At 52.0% G+C, this 19,275-nt stretch overlaps 1 protein-coding gene across 2 annotated transcripts in view; it reads right to left on the bottom strand.

Annotated features, from left to right (window-relative positions):
- Positions 1–19,275, bottom strand: part of LOC144771821 (aldehyde dehydrogenase family 3 member B1-like) — a 295,143-nt gene that overhangs the window by 153,157 nt on the left and 122,711 nt on the right. For both annotated transcript variants that reach the window (XM_078656114.1, XM_078656156.1), the window contains one exon: positions 6,050–6,212. In XM_078656114.1, the coding sequence (XP_078512240.1) occupies positions 6,050–6,212 (163 nt within the window). The remainder of the gene's footprint in view (positions 1–6,049; positions 6,213–19,275) is intronic.

Raw genomic sequence — 19,275 nt, 5'->3', positions numbered from 1 at the left:
GATCAGACCGAAACCGAACCTCGTGTAAGTCCTGGGCACATCTCCCCACCCTGGTCTCAGACCCCTCCTCTCATTGTAACTAACCCCAACTCTAATGTAAATCCAGTGCCACCACCTTATTAATGCTCACCTCGTGCACCTACCCCCTGTGTTCAGACCCCTCCTCACCTTATGTAAGTCCTGGACACGGTCCTCAATAAAGGCTGTGCTCTGTACCTCCCCCTCTGTGCTCAGATCCCTCCTCTCCTTGTGTGAGTCCTGGGCCAGCGCCTCATTAATGGCTGCGCTATGCACCTCCCCCTCTGTGCTCAGATCCCTCCTCTCCTTGTGTGAGTCCTGGGCCAGCGCCTCATTAATGGCTGTGCTGTGCACCTCGCCCCACCCTGGTCAGAACCCTCTATACCGTGTGTAAGTCCTGGGTGCGCGCCTCATTAATGGCTGTGCTCTGCACCTCGCCCCACCCTGGTCAGAACCCTCTATACCTTGTGTAAGTCCTGGGCGCGCGCCTCATTAATGGCTGTGCTCTGCACCTCCCCCTCTGTGTTCAGACCCCTCTATACCTTGTGTCAGTCCTGGGCCAGCGCCTCATTGATGGCTGTGCTGTGCACCTCCACTCTCTGTGTTCAGACTAATCCTCACCTTGTGTGAGTCCTGGGCGCGCGCCTCATTAATGGCTGTACTCTGCACCTCGCCCCACCCTGTGCTCCGATCCCTCCTCACCTTGTGTAAGTCCTGGGGGCAGCGCCTCATTAATGGCTGTGCTGTGCACCTCCCCCTCTGTGTTCAGACCAATCCTCACCTTGTGTGAGTCCTGGGCCAGTGCCTCATTAATGTCTGTGCTCTGTACCTCTCCCACCCTGTGCTCAGATCCCCCCCACCTTGTGTAAGTCCTGGGCGCGCACCTCATTAATGGCTGTGCTGTGCACCTCCACTCTCTGTGTTCAGACCAATCCTCACCTTGTGTGAGTCCTGGACTAGTGCCTCATTAATGGCTGTGCTGTGCACCTCGCCCCACCCTGGTCAGAACCCTCTATACCTTGTGTGAGTACTGGGCCAGCGCCTCATTAATGGCTGAGCTGTGCACCTCTCCCTCTGTGTTCAGACCCCTCTATACCTTGTGTAAGTTCTGGGCGCGCGCCTCATTGATGGCTGTGCTATGCACCTCCACTCTCTGTGTTCAGACCAATCCTCACCTTGTGTGAGTCCTGGACTAGCGCCTCATTAATGGCTGTGCTCTGCACCTCGCCCCACCCTGGTCAGAACCCTCTATACCTTGTGTAAGTCCTGGGCGCGCGCCTCATTAATGGCTGAGCTGTGCACCTCCCCCTCTGTGTTCAGACCAATCCTCACCTTGTGTGAGTCCTGGGCGCGCACCTCATTAATGGCTGTGCTCTGTACCTTCCCCACCCTGGTCAGAACCCTCTATACCTTGTGTGAGTACTGGGCCAGCGCCTCATTAATGGCTGAGCTGTGCACCTCCCCCTCTGTGTTCAGACCCCTCTATACCTTGTGTCAGTCCTGGGCAAGCGCTTCATTGATGGCTGTGCTGTGCACCTCCACTCTCTGTGTTAAGACCAATCCTCACCTTGTGTAAGTCCTGGGCGCGCGCCTCATTAATGGCTGAGCTCTGTACCTCCCTCCTCTATGTTCAGACCAAACCTCTCCTTGTGTAAGTCCTGGGCCAGCGCCTCATTAATGCCTGTGCTCTTTACCTCCCTCCTCTGTGTTCCGACCCCTCCTCACCTTGTGTAAGTCCTGGGCCGGGGCCTCATTAATGCCTGTGCTTTGTAACTCCCCCCTCTATGTTTAGATCCCTCCTCACCTTCCTTACGTCCTGGGCCAGCGCCTAATTAATGGCTGTGCTCTGCACCTCCCCCTCTGTGTTCAGACCAATCCTCACCTTGTGTGAGTCCTGGGCCAGCGCCTCATTAATGGCTGTGCTCTGCACCTCTCCCCACCCTGGTCAGAACCCTCTATACCTTGTGTCAGTCCTGGGCGTGCGCCTCATTAATGGCTGAGATGTGCACCTCTACTCTCTGTGTTCCAACCATCCTCACCTTGTGTGAGTCCTGGGCGCGCGCCTCAATAATGGCTGTGCTCTGTATCTCCCCCACCCTGTGCTCAGATCCCGCCTCACCTTGTGTAAGTCCTGGGCGCGCGCCTCTTTAATGGCTGTGCTGTGCACCTCTCCCCACACTGGTCAGACCCCTCCTCAACTTGTGTAAGTCCTGGGCGCACTCCGCAATAATGGCTGAGCTCTGTACCTCCCTCCTCTATGTTCAGACCAAACCTTTCCTTGTGTAAGTCCTGGGCCAGCGCCTCATTAATACCTGTGCTCTTTACCTCCCTCCTCTGTGTTCAGACCCCTCCTCACCTTGTGTAAGTCCTAGGCCGGGGCCTCATTGATGCCTGTGCTCTGTAACTCCCCCCTCTATGTTTAGATCCCCCCTCACCTTCCTTATGTCCTGGGCCAGCGCCTCATTAATGGCTGTGCTGTGCACCTCGCCCCACCCTGGTCAGAACCCTCTATACCTTGTGTAAGTCCTGGGCGCGCGCCTCATTAATGGCTGAGCTGTGCACCTCCACTCTTTGTGTTCAGACCAATCCTCACCTTGTGTGAGTCCGGGGCGCGCACCTCATTAATGGCTGTGCTCTGTACCTTCCCCACCCTGTGCTCAGAACCCTCCTCACCTTGTGTAAGTCCTGGGCGCGCGCCTCATTAATGGCTGTGCTCTGCACCTCTCCCCACACTGGTCAGACCCCTCCTCACCTTGTGTAAGTCCTGGGCCAGCGCCTCATTAACCCCTTTGATGCTGGCCCGTTTTCGCCGCTGTGCGGTAAACAAACGAACAGGGCGGGGTGGTGACGAACCCCAGCCGTCATCAGCACACGAGCACTGAGGAGCGTGACGGCTGGGGTTCATCACCAGCATGGGAGTGGTTAATGGCTGCGCTATGCACCTCTCCCGCTGTGCTCAGTCCCCTCCTCACCTTGTGTAAGTCCTGGGCCAGCGACTCATTGATGTCACCCAGTGCATCTCCCCCCCTCTTTGTTCAGACCAATCCTATCCTTGTGTAAGTCCTGGGACAGCGACTCCCCACCCTGGTCTCAAACCCTCCTCACCTTCCTTAGGTCCTGAGCCAGCGCCTCATTAATGGCTGCGCTATGCACCTGCCCCTCTGTGCTCAGACCCCTCCTCACCTTCCTTAAGTCCTGGGCCGGGGCCTCATTAATGCCTGTGCTCTGTACCTCCCTCTTCTGTGCTCAGACCCCTCCTCACCTTGTGTAAGTCCTGGGCCAGGGCCTCATTAATGGCTGTGCTCTGTAACTCCACCCTCTGTATTTAGATCCCTCCTCACCTTCCTTACGTCCTGGGCCAGTGCCTCATTAATGGCTGTGCTATGCACCTCCCCCTCTGTGTTCAGACCAATCCTCACCTTCCTTAAGTCCTGGGCCAGCACCTCATTAATGGCTGCGCTGTGCACCTCGCCCCACCCTGATCACACCCCTCCATACCTTGTCTAAGTCCTGGGCCAGCACCTCATTAATGGCTGTGCTCTGCACCTCCCCCTCTGTGTTCAGACCATCCTCACCTTGTGTAAGTCATGGGCAAGTACCTCATTAATGGCTGTGTTCTGCACCTCCCCCTCTGTGTTCAGACCCCTCCTCACCTTCCTTAAGTCCTGGGCCAGCACCTCATTAATGGCTGCGCTCTGCACCTCCCCCTCTGTGCTCAGACCCCTCCTCACCTTCCTTAAGTCCTGGGCCAGCACCTCATTAATGGCTGCGCTATGCACCTCTCCCTCTGTGCTCAGACCCCTCCTTACCTTGTTAAATCCTGGGCCAGCGACTCATTAATGTCACCCAGTGCTCCTCTCCCCCCTCTTTGTTCAAACTAATCCTCTCCTTGTGTAAGTTCTGGGCCAGCGCCTCATTAATGGCTGTGCTCTGCACCTCCCCCTCTGTGCTCAAACCAATCCTCGCCTTGTGTAAGTCCTGGGACAGTGACTCCCCACCCTGGTCTAAGACCCACCTCACCTTCCTTAAGTCCTGGGCCAGCACCTCATTAATGGCTGCGCTCTGCACCTCCCACTCTGTGCTCAGACCCCTCCTCACCTTCCTTAAGTCCTAGGCCAGCGCCTCATTAATGTCTGCGCTCTGCACCTCCCCCTCTGGGCTCAGACCCCTCCTCACCTTGTGTAAGTCCTGAGACAGCGACTCCCTACCCTGGTCTCAGACCCCTCCTCACCTTCCTTAAGTCCTAGGCCAGCGACTCATTAATGGCGGCGCTATGCACCTCCCCCTCTATGCTCAGACCCCTCCTCACCTTCCTTAGGTACTGAGCCAGCGCCTCATTAATGCCTGTGCTCTGCACCTCCCCCACCCTGGTCCCAGACCCCTCCTCACCTTCCTTAAGTCCTGGGCCAGTGCCTAATTAATGGCTGTGTTCTGCACCTCCCCCTCTGTGCTCAGTCCCCTCAGCACCTTCCTTAAGTCCTGGGCCAGCGACTCATTAATGGCGGCGCTATGCACCTCCCCCTCTGTGCTCAGACCCCTCCTCACGTTCCTTAGGTACTGAGCCAGCGCCACTGGATTCAAGGAAGCCGGGCTGAAGAAGGCTGTAATGACAGAAACCGGTCCTCGGAAGCTTGTTTCCGGTCCAGGGAAGGCATGGCTTGGCAGTTCGGGCTGGACTGCTCCCATGAGGCACAGGGTCAGACTGATTTGCATATAGCCATGTCTGAACTGGGGTGGCAGAGTGGGCTAAAGAACGGTGATGGATTAAACCCAGCTCTTTTGACTGGGTGTGAGTGTTTGATTGGTTCAGATGCTCCGTCCATCACCACCCCCTTTTGGTCCGTTTTGGCCGCCATAAGTGTGGCAGGGTATGCTCAGACGTGATTCCCTTGCTCACTTTGCCACTGGATTCAAGCAAGCCGGGCTGAAGAAGGCTGTAATACAAGAAACCGGTCCTCGGAAGCTTGTTTCCGGTCCAGGGAAGGCATGGCTTGGCAGTTCGGGCTGGACTGTTCCTATGAGGCACAGGGTCAGACTGATTTGCATATAGCCATGTCTGAACTGGGGTGGCAGAGTGGGCTAAAGAACGGTGATGGGTTAAACCCAGATCTTTTGACTGGGTGTGAGTGTTTGATTGGTTCAGATGCTCCATCCATCACCACCCCCTTTTGTACCGCTTTGGCCGCCATAAGTGTGGCAGGGTATGCTCAGACGTGAGTCCCTTGCTCACTTTGCCACTGGATTCAAGCAAGCCGGGCTGAAGAAGGCTGTAATGCCAGAAACCGGTCCTCGGAAGCTTGTTTCCGGTCCAGGGAAGGCATGGCTTGGCAGTTCGGGCTGGACTGTTCCCATGAGGCACAGGGTCAGACTGATTTGCATATAGCCATGTCTGAACTGGGGTGGTAGAGTGGGCTAAAGAACGGTGATGGATTAAACCCAGATCTTTTGACTGGGTGTGAGTGTTTGATTGGTTCAGATGCTCCGTCCATCACCACCCCCTTTTGTACCGCTTTGGCCGCCATAAGTGTGGCAGGGTATGCTCAGACGTGAGTCCCTTGCTCACTTTGCCACTGGATTCAAGCAAGCCGGGCTGAAGAAGGTTGTAATGCAAGAAACCGGTCTTCGGAAGCTTGTTTCCGGTCCAGGGAAGGCATGGCTTGGCAGTTCGGGCTGGACTGTTCCCATGAGGCACAGGGTCAGACTGATTTGCATATAGCCATGTCTGAACTGGGGTGGCAGAGTGGGCTAAAGAACGGTAATGGATTAAACCCAGATTTTTTGACTGGGTGTGAGTGTTTGATTGGTTCAGATGCTCCGTCCATCACCACCCCCTTTTGTAGTGCCTCATTAATGCCTGTGCTCTGTACCTCCCCCACCCGGGTCCCAGACCCCCCTCACCTTCCTTAAGTCCTGGGCCAGCGCCTCATTAATGGCTGCGCTATGCACCTCCCCCTCAGTGCTCAGACCCCTCCTCACCTTGTTTAAGTCCTGGTACAGCGACTCCCCACCCTGGTCTCAGACCCCTCCTCACCTTCCTTAGGTCCTGAGCCATCGCCTCATTAATGGCGGCATTGTTCTCGTCCATGAATGTCCGTAGGGCTTGGAGCTGGCACAGCCGGTACTCCAGGGATCGAGTCTTGCGCAATTTGAAGCTGGTCCTCAGAAGGACCACAATGTCCTTGAAGTTGGACATCCTGAATACAAGAAGACAGCAGAGGGTCAAACACCCACTTGTAGGACTGCCATTATCTGCTGCATGTAGGGGTGCTGCAAGGTACAACTGAGGTGCATTGGGAAAACTATGGGACTCTCATGAGTGGAATAACTGAGGGTGCTGCAGGTGAAACTTCAGTCAAAACTCTGAAACAGTGGAGATGCTTTGGGCCACACATAGGGCCCGATTCACAGAATGAACGTAAGACATAATCCTAAACTTACTACTATTTTGGTATTCCCAGAATGCCCTTACTACTTTTGGCATTCACAGAATGAATTTACTACTTTTGGTATTCACAGAAGTTAGGATTTTGTCTTAAGTCTGTCTTAAGACACACTTAAGACAGACGTAAGACAAAATCCTAACTTCTGTGAATACCAAAAGTTGTAAGTTCATTCTGTGAATGCCAAAAGTAGTAAGTGCATTCTGTGAATACCAAAATAGTAGTAAGTTTAGGATTGAGTCTTAAATTCATTCTGTGAATCGGGCCCAATGTGCTGAACTGTTAGAGATGTTTGCGGATCAGTGCTGGGGTGTATCAGGTATTCTGCAGGTTGACAGTGAGGTGGATTGGTAGAGCTTTTTATAGGGTAGGGCTGGAATACCAGTGAGAAGAGGTAAGAACTTTAACCAACACACATCTCATCTGATTAAAGGGAGCTGTAAAGATATGAGTTGCCAACTGAGAAGGCTTGTATGCCTAGCCCTGGGTGAGCCAGGCAGGAAGTAGCAGCAATCTCCACATGATGATAAGGTTCAAAGCATGCAAGGATGGACAAGGGATTTTCCATCTTTGACCTGAGACTGGTTTGGTGGATCACAGAAAGAAAGGTTTGCAAACAGAAATTCCACATTCCTCTAAATAGTACTGTTTCACACTCAATCTATATGTTATAGGTAATGATGTCATTTGACGATGGGCCCATATGGTCTTGAAAGTTAATGATGTATTCCATGCTTGCAAACTTAGTAATTCCTTAAAATATAGCTTTCCCTGCAATAGGGGTGTCCATCTTACAAGTAGGAGGGATGGCTCTAGTCCAGACATTTAGTATACTCCCATAAGATAAAAATGTATTAACTTGTAAAATCAAAAATCTAAATCCTAAATCTAAAACAATGAAATTACACAGTCATAAGCTAACCAGATAAAATGGCTTGCACCTGGATTTCGTGGACCATTCAAGGATGGTCCTGGTAAAAAACATGCAGATACCATGGCAGAACAGTTCTCCAGCATTTACGTGATTGGGGAAGTTTACACAGTCCTTTTAACAATTATTGCCACTGTTTTTGGAAACAGGAACCAGAGATTTGTGCAAGCTCACTGAATTGCCAGGTAACTCCTCTTTAGGGGCCAGATTTACAAGCCCATTGCGTCACTTTTGTGCTGCCGTTGCGTCACGTAGAACTGGCGCAGTGAAATTTACAAGATTTCACTGTGTCACTCTACGGCTTCACTGCGTCAAAATCCCTACGCCTGCTCAGACCAGGCGTAAGGATTGACGCAGGGCATTTCACATGGGACCTCGTATGTTTTCTGGCGCATTGTTGGAGTTGCGTCACTTTTGTGACAAACTCCAACAATGCATCACTTATCCTCCAACAGATGCGTCAGAATTTCTGACACATCTTTAATTCCTTCAGCCATGGTGCACTGTATTGTGAAATGACAACAACGAAAAGTCCCACCTAATTTCTGCTGTCTAGCAGTGACTCGATGTATGAGTCAGGAGACCTTATGTCTCAAAGTACCTAATAGTTATCACAGGAATTTTCAATCTATACCAAAAGTAGTATATTACAATAATAGTGCACACATATATGCATTTCGTGAGGGGAGTTCTATGTAAAGCACATATGACCAGATATACGTTTTTTTTAAAAAAGATTGTACTGTTTTTATTTGTTAAAATTTTTTTAGAGAAATAACACGATACACAATGATACACAATCAATAAAATACATTAAAATTTCATAATAACAACATAGAAAAACCAAGAAAAAGTCGACGCAGCGTTTCGGTGCTTGTATGTAGATATGACACCTTCTTCAGGACGGTTAATCTTATTAACAAACAAATGTTGTTCCAATCAGAGATCCCTCCATTTGGTTTCGGGGGGAGTGCTCTTATGGCTTCCAATATATATGAATAAAATATGGCACCTGTTGTTAAAAATCAGGGCTTAACTGTTGACAAATTGCCCAGTTAGGGTACCTCAATTGTCACCGTTTTTTAGGCATGGGGACTTCTACCGTTGTACAGCTTCGGGACCCGGAAGCTGTACAACGGAGGAGGCAGGGAGGCCGATACTCGTGCAGAAGATTACTGCTTTTTATAAAAGAAACTCAACGGCGAATAAGTAAAAGGATATAATACTTTCTGCAGACCCTCTGACGATAGAAGTCCCCATGCCTAAAAAACGGTGACAATTGAGGTACCCTAACTGGGCAATTTGTCAACTAATAAGAAAAGGAAACGGTGGCCATCCCCGATACAGCTTCATGTTAAGCCCTGATTTTTAACAACAGGTGCCATATTTTATTCATATATATTGGAAGCCATAAGAGCACTCCCCCCGAAACCAAATGGAGGGATCTCTGATTGGAACAACATTTGTTTGTTAATAAGATTAACCGTCCTGAAGAAGGTGTCATATCTACATACAAGCACCGAAACGCTGCGTCGACTTTTTCTTGGTTTTTCTATGTTGTTATTATGAAATTTTAATGTATTTTATTGATTGTGTATCATTGTGTATCGTGTTATTTCTCTAAAAAATTTTTAACAAATAAAAACAGTACAATCTTTTTTAAAAAAAACGTATATCTGGTCATATGTGCTTTACATAGAACTCCCCTCACGAAATGCATATATGTGTGCACTATTATTGTAATATACTACTTTTGGTATAGATTGAAAATTCCTGTGATAACTATTAGGTACTTTGAGACATAAGGTCTCCTGACTCATACATCGAGTCACTGCTAGACAGCAGAAATTAGGTGGGACTTTTCGTTGTTGTCATTTTGTAAAACCCCGTCCCAGATAGGATTAAGGGGGAACTCCCTGTTTTGTTTTTGCACTGTATTGTGAATACAGCGCATCCATGGTGGCACAAGGACATTTAGAGGTGATGCAAGGAAACTGACACATCTATGCAGATGCTTCAGTTCATTGTAAATCTGCCCCTAGGTTTTCACTTTAAGGAGGCTGAATAGTCAATCTTGGAGGTGATATAAGCCAGAGATCTAGCTCTGGAAGCAGATGCATCCCCAATAACACATATAATATTTAAACAATGCTGTAAATTTATATAAAAGGATACAATTTGTGAGACTTGGTACCCATGGTCCCAGGGCAACCAAAAGGTACTGGGCTCCAATTGTGACATTTCCAGTCATTTCCCACTGTTGTTAGGGCCACAGAGTACTATTGCTCCACAAGGTGGGTTACTAAGTATTCCCCTTTACTGCATGACTCTCTCAGGGAGGAGAAGGAGAGCAGCTAAAGGCTTGTTTGAGGAGGTGATGAAACTTAGACACTTCAGAACACAGCAAACCCCAATACCCTTCAATAAATGAATGTCCAGTCAGTTCTTTACTTTATAAAATTAAAAACACTGTAATACATTCACAACTAAATACCATATGTAAGACAAAGAAGACAAAGCTCCTTTCAGCAAGAGATCTGATCCCAAACACTATTATGGTGCTAATGCTGTAGTTCCCGTTAATTTTGGTGTGATGTCATCACTGATGTAATTTAACATGTCGTAAATGATGCAATATGTGAGGTCATAAGCAGCGCATAGATAGGGCACAATTTTTAGTTAGCTCACTGAATTATAACTGATGAATTTAAGGCCCACATGCATCAAACAGAATTGCATTCGCAAACGGTGCGAATCGCAAAATTCGGCCGTTTGCGAATGCAATTCTTTGTTTTGGGATGCATTAACCTATTTTGTTATTTCGCAATTTAAGAAATCGCTAATTATTTGCGATTTCTTAAATTGCAATTGCATTTAAGAAATCGCAATTTTGCGAATTCTTAAATGCGAATTCTTAAATGCAATGCACTATCTGAAAAAGTTTGCGAATTCGCAAATTAGAAGTGTTAAATTAGCATGAAGTCAACCTTCATGCTAATTTAAGAAAAGTTTAAAAAATGCTCAAAAGTGCATTTTTGACACTTTCATTTTACACTCACACATGCCCTTCGGCATGTATGTGTGAAAAATGGACTGTAAGTTACATTTCTGGGGGGCAGGGGGGTTCCTTTGGACCCCCCCGCACCCTAGAAATTGCATTCTCATTTTGCGATTCCTTAATTGCGAATCGCAAAATGAGAATGCCTTCCCATTGATTCCTATGGGCCTCAAGGCCCATAGGAATCAATGTAAAGGGATTCCTTATTTGCGATTCGCAAAATTGCGAATCGCAAATAAGGAAAAATAAGAAATCGCAAAAAATATTGCAAATTTTTAATGCATAGGTATTTGCGATTTCTAAATTGCAATTCCTTAATTTTCGCAATTTAGGAATCGCAAATACCAACAATGATGCATGTGGCTGTAAGTCTTTTATCTGCTTTTAAATGTTACTATGTGTGTGACTTTGTCACCTAACTACAGCGTCCCTTTAATTTAAGTGTTTTTTCATTAAATGTCTGTAAGTTAAGATTTAAAGGTCATGTTAACCTTTGTTTTTGACAGTGAAATTCTAAGATTTTGTTTAACTTAAGTAAAAAAAAAATGTCATGCCTAGCTATTTTTTTTGTTTTTATTTTTTTTTAAAACTGTTTTTATTAAGTTTGTGCACAAAACAGACAGTTTCAATTCTCATATCAACTCACTCATATTCCGTGTCCCCCTGTCTCGGTCGCACATACCCTATCAACAAATCCTAAGCATGAAATCCCACCTCCCTCTCTACCCCCACCCCCCCCCCCCCCACCCCCCCTGTCAGTGTGCCTCATAACCCTTCTTACGGTTTGTCTGGTCCAACATTTCAGCAGCAGGTATCACTCCCCTTCATTCACCGCCCACATAGAAGTCCAGGTATAGTCCAGCATTGCCCAAGTCCAGCATTCCAACTCCAGGGCCCCGTGTCCCCCTCAATCCACCCTTCCCCCGCCTCCGGGCTCCTAGTTTAATTCCTTTCCTCCACCCCTGCGGCTTCCGCCTCTCCCCGTCCCGTATCCCCTTCTCTATTCGCCGGCTCGCCAGTCTCCCCACCATCATCAGCCTCCATAAGCGACTGCAAATCTACCACTAGTGCGCTCCATGCCCTAGCTGTCTCCAGCGCTTTATCATTTGCTGCGCGCCTAGCTAATTGCAATCGGAGAGTGCTTTCAGATGAGGCCCATTGCAGGAAACACCTCCGCCACCTCAGGAAGTTAGGTCCCCCTCTAGATTTCCAGTGTAGGGTAAGTTCCCTTTTGGCCATTATGAACCCCAAATCATAAAATTTACTAGTGATCTTAGTGGCAGGAGTATGGGGAAACCAGAGTAGCAGGCATGCACCCGCGTCTGTATCAATCTGCCGACCCATGACCGCGTTCAGGCAAGCGAAAACATCCATCCAGTACGTGCCAAGCCCCGTACATGACCAGAACATATGTTCAAAGTCAGCGTCCCCCGCAGCGCAGCGCGGACAGAGCGACTGCGCACCTCCAAAGATTCGGTGGATCCTGGCAGGTGTCCAGTACGCCCTATGGAGTGTATAATATTGAACCAGTTGGAACCGGACATTACGGGTGTCCTTCCAGGCCCTGCGTACAAGCTGGGGCCAAGTCGTCTCCGGTATCTGCCGACCAAGGTCAGCCTCCCAGCGCTCCCGCAGCCCAGCAAGGGGAGGGGGGTCAGCCAGCGCCAGCCTCCTGTACAGGCATGTGATGGCCTTATATGTGCCAGCCGCCATCACTACGTACTGGCAGCCCAGTGACGTGGGCGGTTCCACCAGCCCCATCCTCCAGCGCCTCTGAATCCCGGTAACCAAGGCCGCATGTAACAGGAAGTCACCCTTCGGGAGCCCGAAGGCCTCCCGTAAAGCACCGAACAGCATCAAAGCACCGTCCCGATATAAGTCACCTAACATGTGGACCCCGAGTTCCTCCCAGCCTGCAAGTGCCGACCAATCCCCGCCGTGCGGGATGGCAGTACACATACCCAGGGGTATCTCCGGCGCGTACGGTGTTCGGCATCCCCCCCCCGCCTGTGGCTGCGCAACTAGCACTTGCGAAGGGTACGCTCCTCTAGAGTCAGCTGCTCCAGCCGAAGCTCCTGTTGGAGTACAATAAAGGACAGAATATGGCGCTGTACAAGCCGACCCTGCGGGCCGTCCGGTCCTCTGAATTCTCGTGCCACCGCTTGCGTGAGCCACTGAAGTTGAGCGGCCAAGTAATACCATTCAAAGTCTGGCACGGCCAGACCGCCCTCCTCCCGGGACCTAAGCAAAGTATTCAGGGCTACGCGTCGCCTGCCAGTACCCCAGATAAAGCCGATCACCACGGACCGCAGAGTGCGGAAGAAAGAGGATGGGATCCACACCGGTAACGTGCGGAAAAAATAAAGTAATCGCGGTAGGACCACCATTTTTAACAAAGCTATCCGCCCCGCTACAGATAACGGGAGGACGTGCCAAAACCGCATGCTACCTCTAATGCCCCTCATGGCCCTTCCCACATTCCCCTCGTACAGTAGCGAATGGGTGTGATATATATGAACTCCAAGATACTGCAGGCAATCCGGTTCCCAGTGCAGACCGTCCAGCACCGCCGGTGGAGCGCAGTGGGCAGTTAAGGGGAAGAGGCAGGTCTTAGACCAATTAACCCGAAGGCCCGAAAGGTCCCCGAATTCCTGAAGCAAAGCCCGGGCTCCCGTCACGGACGCATCTACATCTGCCAGGAACAACAAGAGGTCGTCGGCATACAGGGAGATATAATGCATATCGCCTCGGGATAGTACTCCGGCAAAGGACCGACCCTGTCGGGCCCGAGCCGCCAGCGGCTCAATTGCCAAAGCGAAAAGGAGCGGGGACAAGGAGCAACCCTGTCTTGTGCCCCGACCGACCACGCATGCCGCTGATATAGTGCGGCCCGTTCGGACCCTAGCAGTGGCCGACTCATAGAGTAGCCTCGTCCAGCGGACAAAGCCCTCTCCCAACCCGAACCGGAGGAGCACGCAGTACAAATAAGGCCATTTCACGCTGTCGAAGGCCTTTTCAATGTCCACCGACAGCGCGGCCGCCCCCGCGGGGCCCTCCCCTTCTACATCCATGATTCTTATCAGACGTCGTATGCACGTCGAGGTGTTCCTAGTGGGGATAAAGCCAGACTGGTCCGGGTGAACCAACGAGCACATATGGGCAGATAGCCTTGTCGCTAATATCCTGCTCAACACCTTGTAGTTCACCGTGAGCATCGACAACGGCCGGTACGCCGTTCTAGCTGTGGGGACGCCGCCCTTTTTCAACAGCGGAATGACAATCGCCTCACGCGCCGACGTCGGTAGTCTACCCTGCTCCCAGGCCTCCCCATATACCTGGTGGAGGCGAGGTGCCAGCAAATCCACATACGCCGCGTAAAACTCCACGGGGAGGCCATCCCCCCCCGGTGTCTTCTTCCTGGCCATATGCTTAATCGCCGCCCTAATCTCCCCCTGTGTAATAGCTGCCCCAAGCGAGGCTCCCTGCTCTGGTTCTAGCCACGGCAACTGGGCCTCCTCAAGGAAGGCATCCAGTTCCGCAGGGCAAGCCGCCATCCGAATCCGATAGAGTTCCGCATAATACTCCCGGAACTGAGTGTTAATCTCCAACTGCGAATGGACCACGCCCCCAGTCGATGTAGCTAACGACAGAATCGGCGTGCCCCTGGCAGCAGGGGTTGCCAGCCATGCCAGCAGCGTGCCTACCCGATCCCGCTCCGCATGCGCCCGGACCATGTATTCCCGGTAGTCATGACAGCGGAGCCTCTCCACCTGGGCAGCCACCCGTTCCCGAGCCTCCAGCACATCGTCTTTATTGCTGCCCGCTTCGTGACTGTTCCTCTCTGCCAGACGCAGTGCATGTTCCTCCCGCGTGACATCGGCTAACAACGTCCGGCGAACCCCCGACGTGGACGAGAGGCACGCGCCTCGCACCACCACCTTGAAGGCGTCCCACTCAATTGCTCGAGTGGACGCAGTCCCCGAGTTCTCAAGGAAGTAACGCTCAATGCAGTTCTGCAAGTCAGCGTGAAAAACTGGGTGCTCCAGCGTCAACGGGTTCAGCCGCCATGAAGGAACCGGCTGCCGCTGCCTGGTCCAGATGACCGTAAGCAGGCAAGGGTTATGGTCCGATATGGTCCGCGCTAGGTACTCGCAATCATGCGTAAGCTCCTGGGCCCCACTTGAGCAGAGGAAAGTGTCGAGACGCACGTGTAAATCATGCGGTACCGAGTAGAACGAATAATCCCTATCCGTGGGGTGGCACGTCCGCCACGCGTCCTGTAGTCCCCAGCGGTCCTGCCAGTCCCTCCGGACCGCGGCCACTCTACGCACCACCGACCTAGCCAGCGGCGGATGGGAACGGTCCAACTCAACATCTGCCACCGAGTTAAAATCCCCTCCCATGTACACCGTATTCACGAGCACATCCGATAGTCGGCTCGACAAGACGGAGAAGAACGCTGCCTGATCAAAGTTGGGGGCATACACGCTACAAAACGCCACATCCCGGCCATCCAGCCTCCCCAACACTGCCACAAACTTCCCGTCCTGATCCACTCTAGTGATCAACGGTTGAAAGGGGACCCCCGCCCTCACCCAAATAAGTACCCCCCTAGCATGCGCAGAGTAAGTAGTATAGAAGAGTTGCCCTCTCCAACGCCGCTGCAGCGCCTGACCTTCTGCCAAAGTTAAATGCGTCTCCTGTAAGAAAGCCACCTGGACCCCCCTCCGGACTAAATATGCATGTACTTTATACCTCTTCCTCATGGAGTTAAGCCCCCGCACATTCCAGGTAATGCACTTCAGTTCCAATCTAGCCGCCATCAATGGGCACATAGCATAGTCCAAGCCCCCACAGTCTCACCGGCACACTGACAATACCCAGAAACTCAACAGCCCCACAACATCCCCAACCAACGCCCCTCCCACCCACCCCCAGAACAGGCATCAAACAGTTGTCACCCATCCAAACCCTACCCCCAAATACGAGGGAAACTCTGGTAAATACCAGAGACTCGGTACGTGAGGTCGAGGAGGTGTCCACTCACCAGCCCGCCGGACAGCCTAAACCCGTCCCACCAGGGGTGTCGATCCCGGCTATGAGCAATCCTCCCCCCCCCACCCCCCGCAGCACCACCACACAGCAACCAGGCCCGGGGTCCAGCACCCTCCATAGGGCGCGGAGTACAGCTGCCCTTCTGACTGCCCAAAGTACAGGGCCCCCAGCAGCCCTTAATGTGTTCACCCCACCGGGCCCGCAGATCCCCTTACTGTCAGTTACTCAGCGGCTCGTAGTCACTCATTCAGTAGGCTATCCGCCGTCTGCGGCGTGATCCGAAGCCGCTCCCCTATTTCCTTGTCCGAAGCTTCATCTGATCCTCCTGGTTCCGCCTCATCCGAGCCCTGTCTCGAGCCCGAGTCTGCCACCTGAGTCTCAGGCACCACTCCAGATATGTCCGACACCGCTCGTAGTGCATCCCTCCTTTCCTGCGCAGTCTGAGAAGCCGAAGGAGACCTCCTGCCCTGCACTCTCCTCCGATTGCGCCTGCTCCTGCGCGGTCTCGGCCGGGCCTCAGCGCTCTCCGTCCAGGTACCCGAGCCATCCTTGCCCGCTCTGTATCGCTCCAACCACTGCCAGGCGTCGTCTGGGGAATCACAGAACGTCGCCACTCCGTCCACCAGCACCTTCAGGCAGGCAGGAAACAACAGAGAATATTGAACCCCTTCATCGCGGAGAGCTCTCTTGACAGCGACAAAGGAAAAGCGGCTGCGTTGGACCTCCTGGGAGTAGTCTGGGAAGATCGACACAGAGGCGTTGTCCACTTTGTAGGGGCCAGCCAATCTGGCCTGCCGCAATATAAGGTCCCGGTCCCTGAAGTGGAGCAGCCGAGCTATCACCGGCCGCGGGGGTCGACCCGGGGCAAGGGGACGAGCCGGGACCCTGTGAGCCCTCTCCAACGTGTAGAAGGGCGTCAAGCCCTCAGAGACCACCACGTCCCGCAGCCAGTTCTCCAGGTACGCAACCATGTCGTCCGCCTCGATATTTTCGGGTAAGCCCACCACGCGGATATTGTTGCGTCTGTTGCGCCCTTCTGCGTCGGCCGCCCTCCGTTCCAACTGCTGCACCCTACGGGTTAGGTCCTCCAGGGTGACGTCCGACGCCTTCTGGGCCAGTTCCAGTGTCTCTATCGCCAGTTCTGTGGCTTTGACCCGGTCCGCGAGCTTTCCATGGTCCGCCTTCAGAAGGCCAAGGCTCGTAGATACCTGGGCGATGTCCTGGTGCAGCGCCTCCCTCGTGTCCCCAATAGCCTTAAGAATCTGGTCCAGCTGTTGCTGCTGCAACCCCGCCGTCCGATCACCCGCTGTTTGCTGCTGATCCAGGGGGTCCAACGAATTCTCCGCCAGGTCCGGCTGCGTGGCGCCCGCTCCCTTCCGTGGCTTCCCCATGGGGTCCAGCCGGTGACCGCGTCAACACCAACCCCGCAAGGCCACCTCAACTTGGACCTCAGCAAAGGCCAAATGCGTTAGCCCGCCAATAAGCCTGTCAGGGTAACAGGGTCCAGCACCGTGACGAAAAAAGAAAGAAGGGAGGACAACCAGCCAGCACAGCCAGATCCCGGCTTCACTACCTCCAATGCAGCGCCCTTCGCCCCGGGCCCCTGCAGTCAACAACGAAGGCCACCAGGAATCCTTCACTGCGCCCAGGTCGTCACCGCTGGCAGTGTTCTGCACAAAGGTCCGCGAAGGGGGCAGAATGGACCCAGGCCCCCCTCAGCACCAGATGGTCGCCCCAGGAAATCCGCAGCGACAGGGGCGCTGCCGCCGATGGCCGCCGCAGGCCACAAGGGGCTCCTCCAGGCAATCCTAGGGCCCCCCAACGTTTGCGGCTACCAGTCCTGGCAGAACACCGTCAAAGCCCAACAGTTCCACCTCCAAATCGGTGTCCCCGGGCACCCGACGGCAGCGCCTCGCCAACGCCGCCACAGGAGCAAGGCGCCAGTCGGCTGCAGCGCCGCCCTCCGTCGCTGGGCACCTCCGCCCTCAGCGGCCGCTCCAAACCTCCTACCGCACCGGTGTCTAGGCGTCCACACCGCCGGTGCCCGGCACTTCAGGTCCTGGTCGGCTGGTCCCCAGGGCGCCGCCGCCCGCCCCCAAGATCCGGGCTCCCGCCAGCCCTGCCCGCCAGCCTCCCACGACGGAGCAAACTCCAGCGGCCTCCAGAAATCCAGGCCGGGGATCGGCCGTAATGCACAGGCCCAGGCAAGATGGCCGGGCGGCGCCTCCGCAGTTCCCACCAAAGGGCGCGATCCTCCACTGCCGTGGGACCCAGCGCAGTCCCGTTCGGCGCTAGGGCAACCCGCGGCTCTCAGCTGTCGAGCCCGGGTGTCGGCGCCGCCAGGGGGGTCTTTATTCAGGATAATCCCAGAGACCGACCCGGAGCTCAGGGCTCAGGCGTCCATGCTCGGCGGCTCCGTGGCCACGCCCTCATGTCATGCCTAGCTATAATAACACTTTAACCATTGCTTTTATTTTCAGTGAATTTATGTTTTGAAAAAATCGTATTCAGGCAACTCCTTGCTGTGCTTAGCTTTCGGCCGTACGTAGCAGCAGGATTGGACGCAGGGCTTAGTGCCCAGCAGGGCCATTCACCCAACACCCACGCCTGTTGTGCAGGGCATTTTAATCCAGCTAGTCTTCATCGATTACACATCTGTATAGAACAGATTGGATGCATATTTTTATTTCCTTTTTTGTTTTTTATTGCTTTTATATATTTATGCATTTAATTTTTACAGTTGAGAACTTCTTTAAAAAATATATATTATTTAAAACTTTTTTAAACTATATGTTATTATTTATTTTATTTTTTGCACAACACTTTGTTTCCTGTGTGGAGATGGTCTTCCATGGCCCTTGAATATATTATTTAATTAACTTCACTATAGGCCACTACTTTGTGCATATATTCCAAAATGTGGCACCTTGTTATCATTTTCTTCCTATTCTCCATGCAGCACTTCCAGTGCAGCAGCTGGTTCTTCTTCTACTGCTCACCTCTCCTGCATCAGTGCATGAGCTATACTGGTGAGTTGCATAGCCCTGAGGTGCCACTGTTTCCCAGGGAATATTGTCCTGGCTGTCCTCTATGCCGCATCTGCTTCCACAAAGTACACGCAACCTCTTGTGCACGGCCCGGATTTACTTAGATTTCATTCTACGCAGCATAGCAAGGGTGATAGCTGAGGTGTGTTGCATGAAAGGGAGAGATCCGAACGGCAGCATATCTACAAACATATGACGCAGTTCAGCCCCCTCCTGAGGGCTGCCAGCTCCAATCAGTCGTCGACCGTGTCACACTATATGTGTATGAATTGTGCTACTTGATGCCAGCAATAGTGTGTAATCAATATTGTCTGATTGTGAATTGTACTACACAGACTGTTCAAATTGCCTCCAAACTCTTTGTTTGTCTCCTTCCTAAGTGTGTTAGTTGGACATCGGCTGGTGTCCTGCTGTTATTACACTAGATTTATTTATTTATTTATAGTGTTTTGTATAGCGCGAACAAGACCCGTGGGTATCAGAGCGCTGAACATAAAAAAGATTACAGAATTGACATTATCACACCAATTATAACAACAAAACAGTTATGAGGTAGAAGCGGTATGATACAAGGGTGACTAGATAAAAGGCATTGAGAGGTGCATTAGTCTCAACTTGTGTCATAGTCATATCTTCAAGCTCGTTGAGGTAGGGTTACATAACATTATCAATACAATTACCTATATAATTAGCAGGTAAGAGTTGAGTAGGTTTCGCTTGTCATAA

This window comes from Lissotriton helveticus, chromosome 1_1 (assembly GCF_964261635.1).
Source record: "Lissotriton helveticus chromosome 1_1, aLisHel1.1, whole genome shotgun sequence".
Taxonomy (NCBI): Eukaryota; Metazoa; Chordata; class Amphibia; order Caudata; family Salamandridae; genus Lissotriton; species Lissotriton helveticus.
Note: the sequence above shows the minus strand (reverse complement) of the source record. Positions and strands in the feature narration are given on the sequence as shown.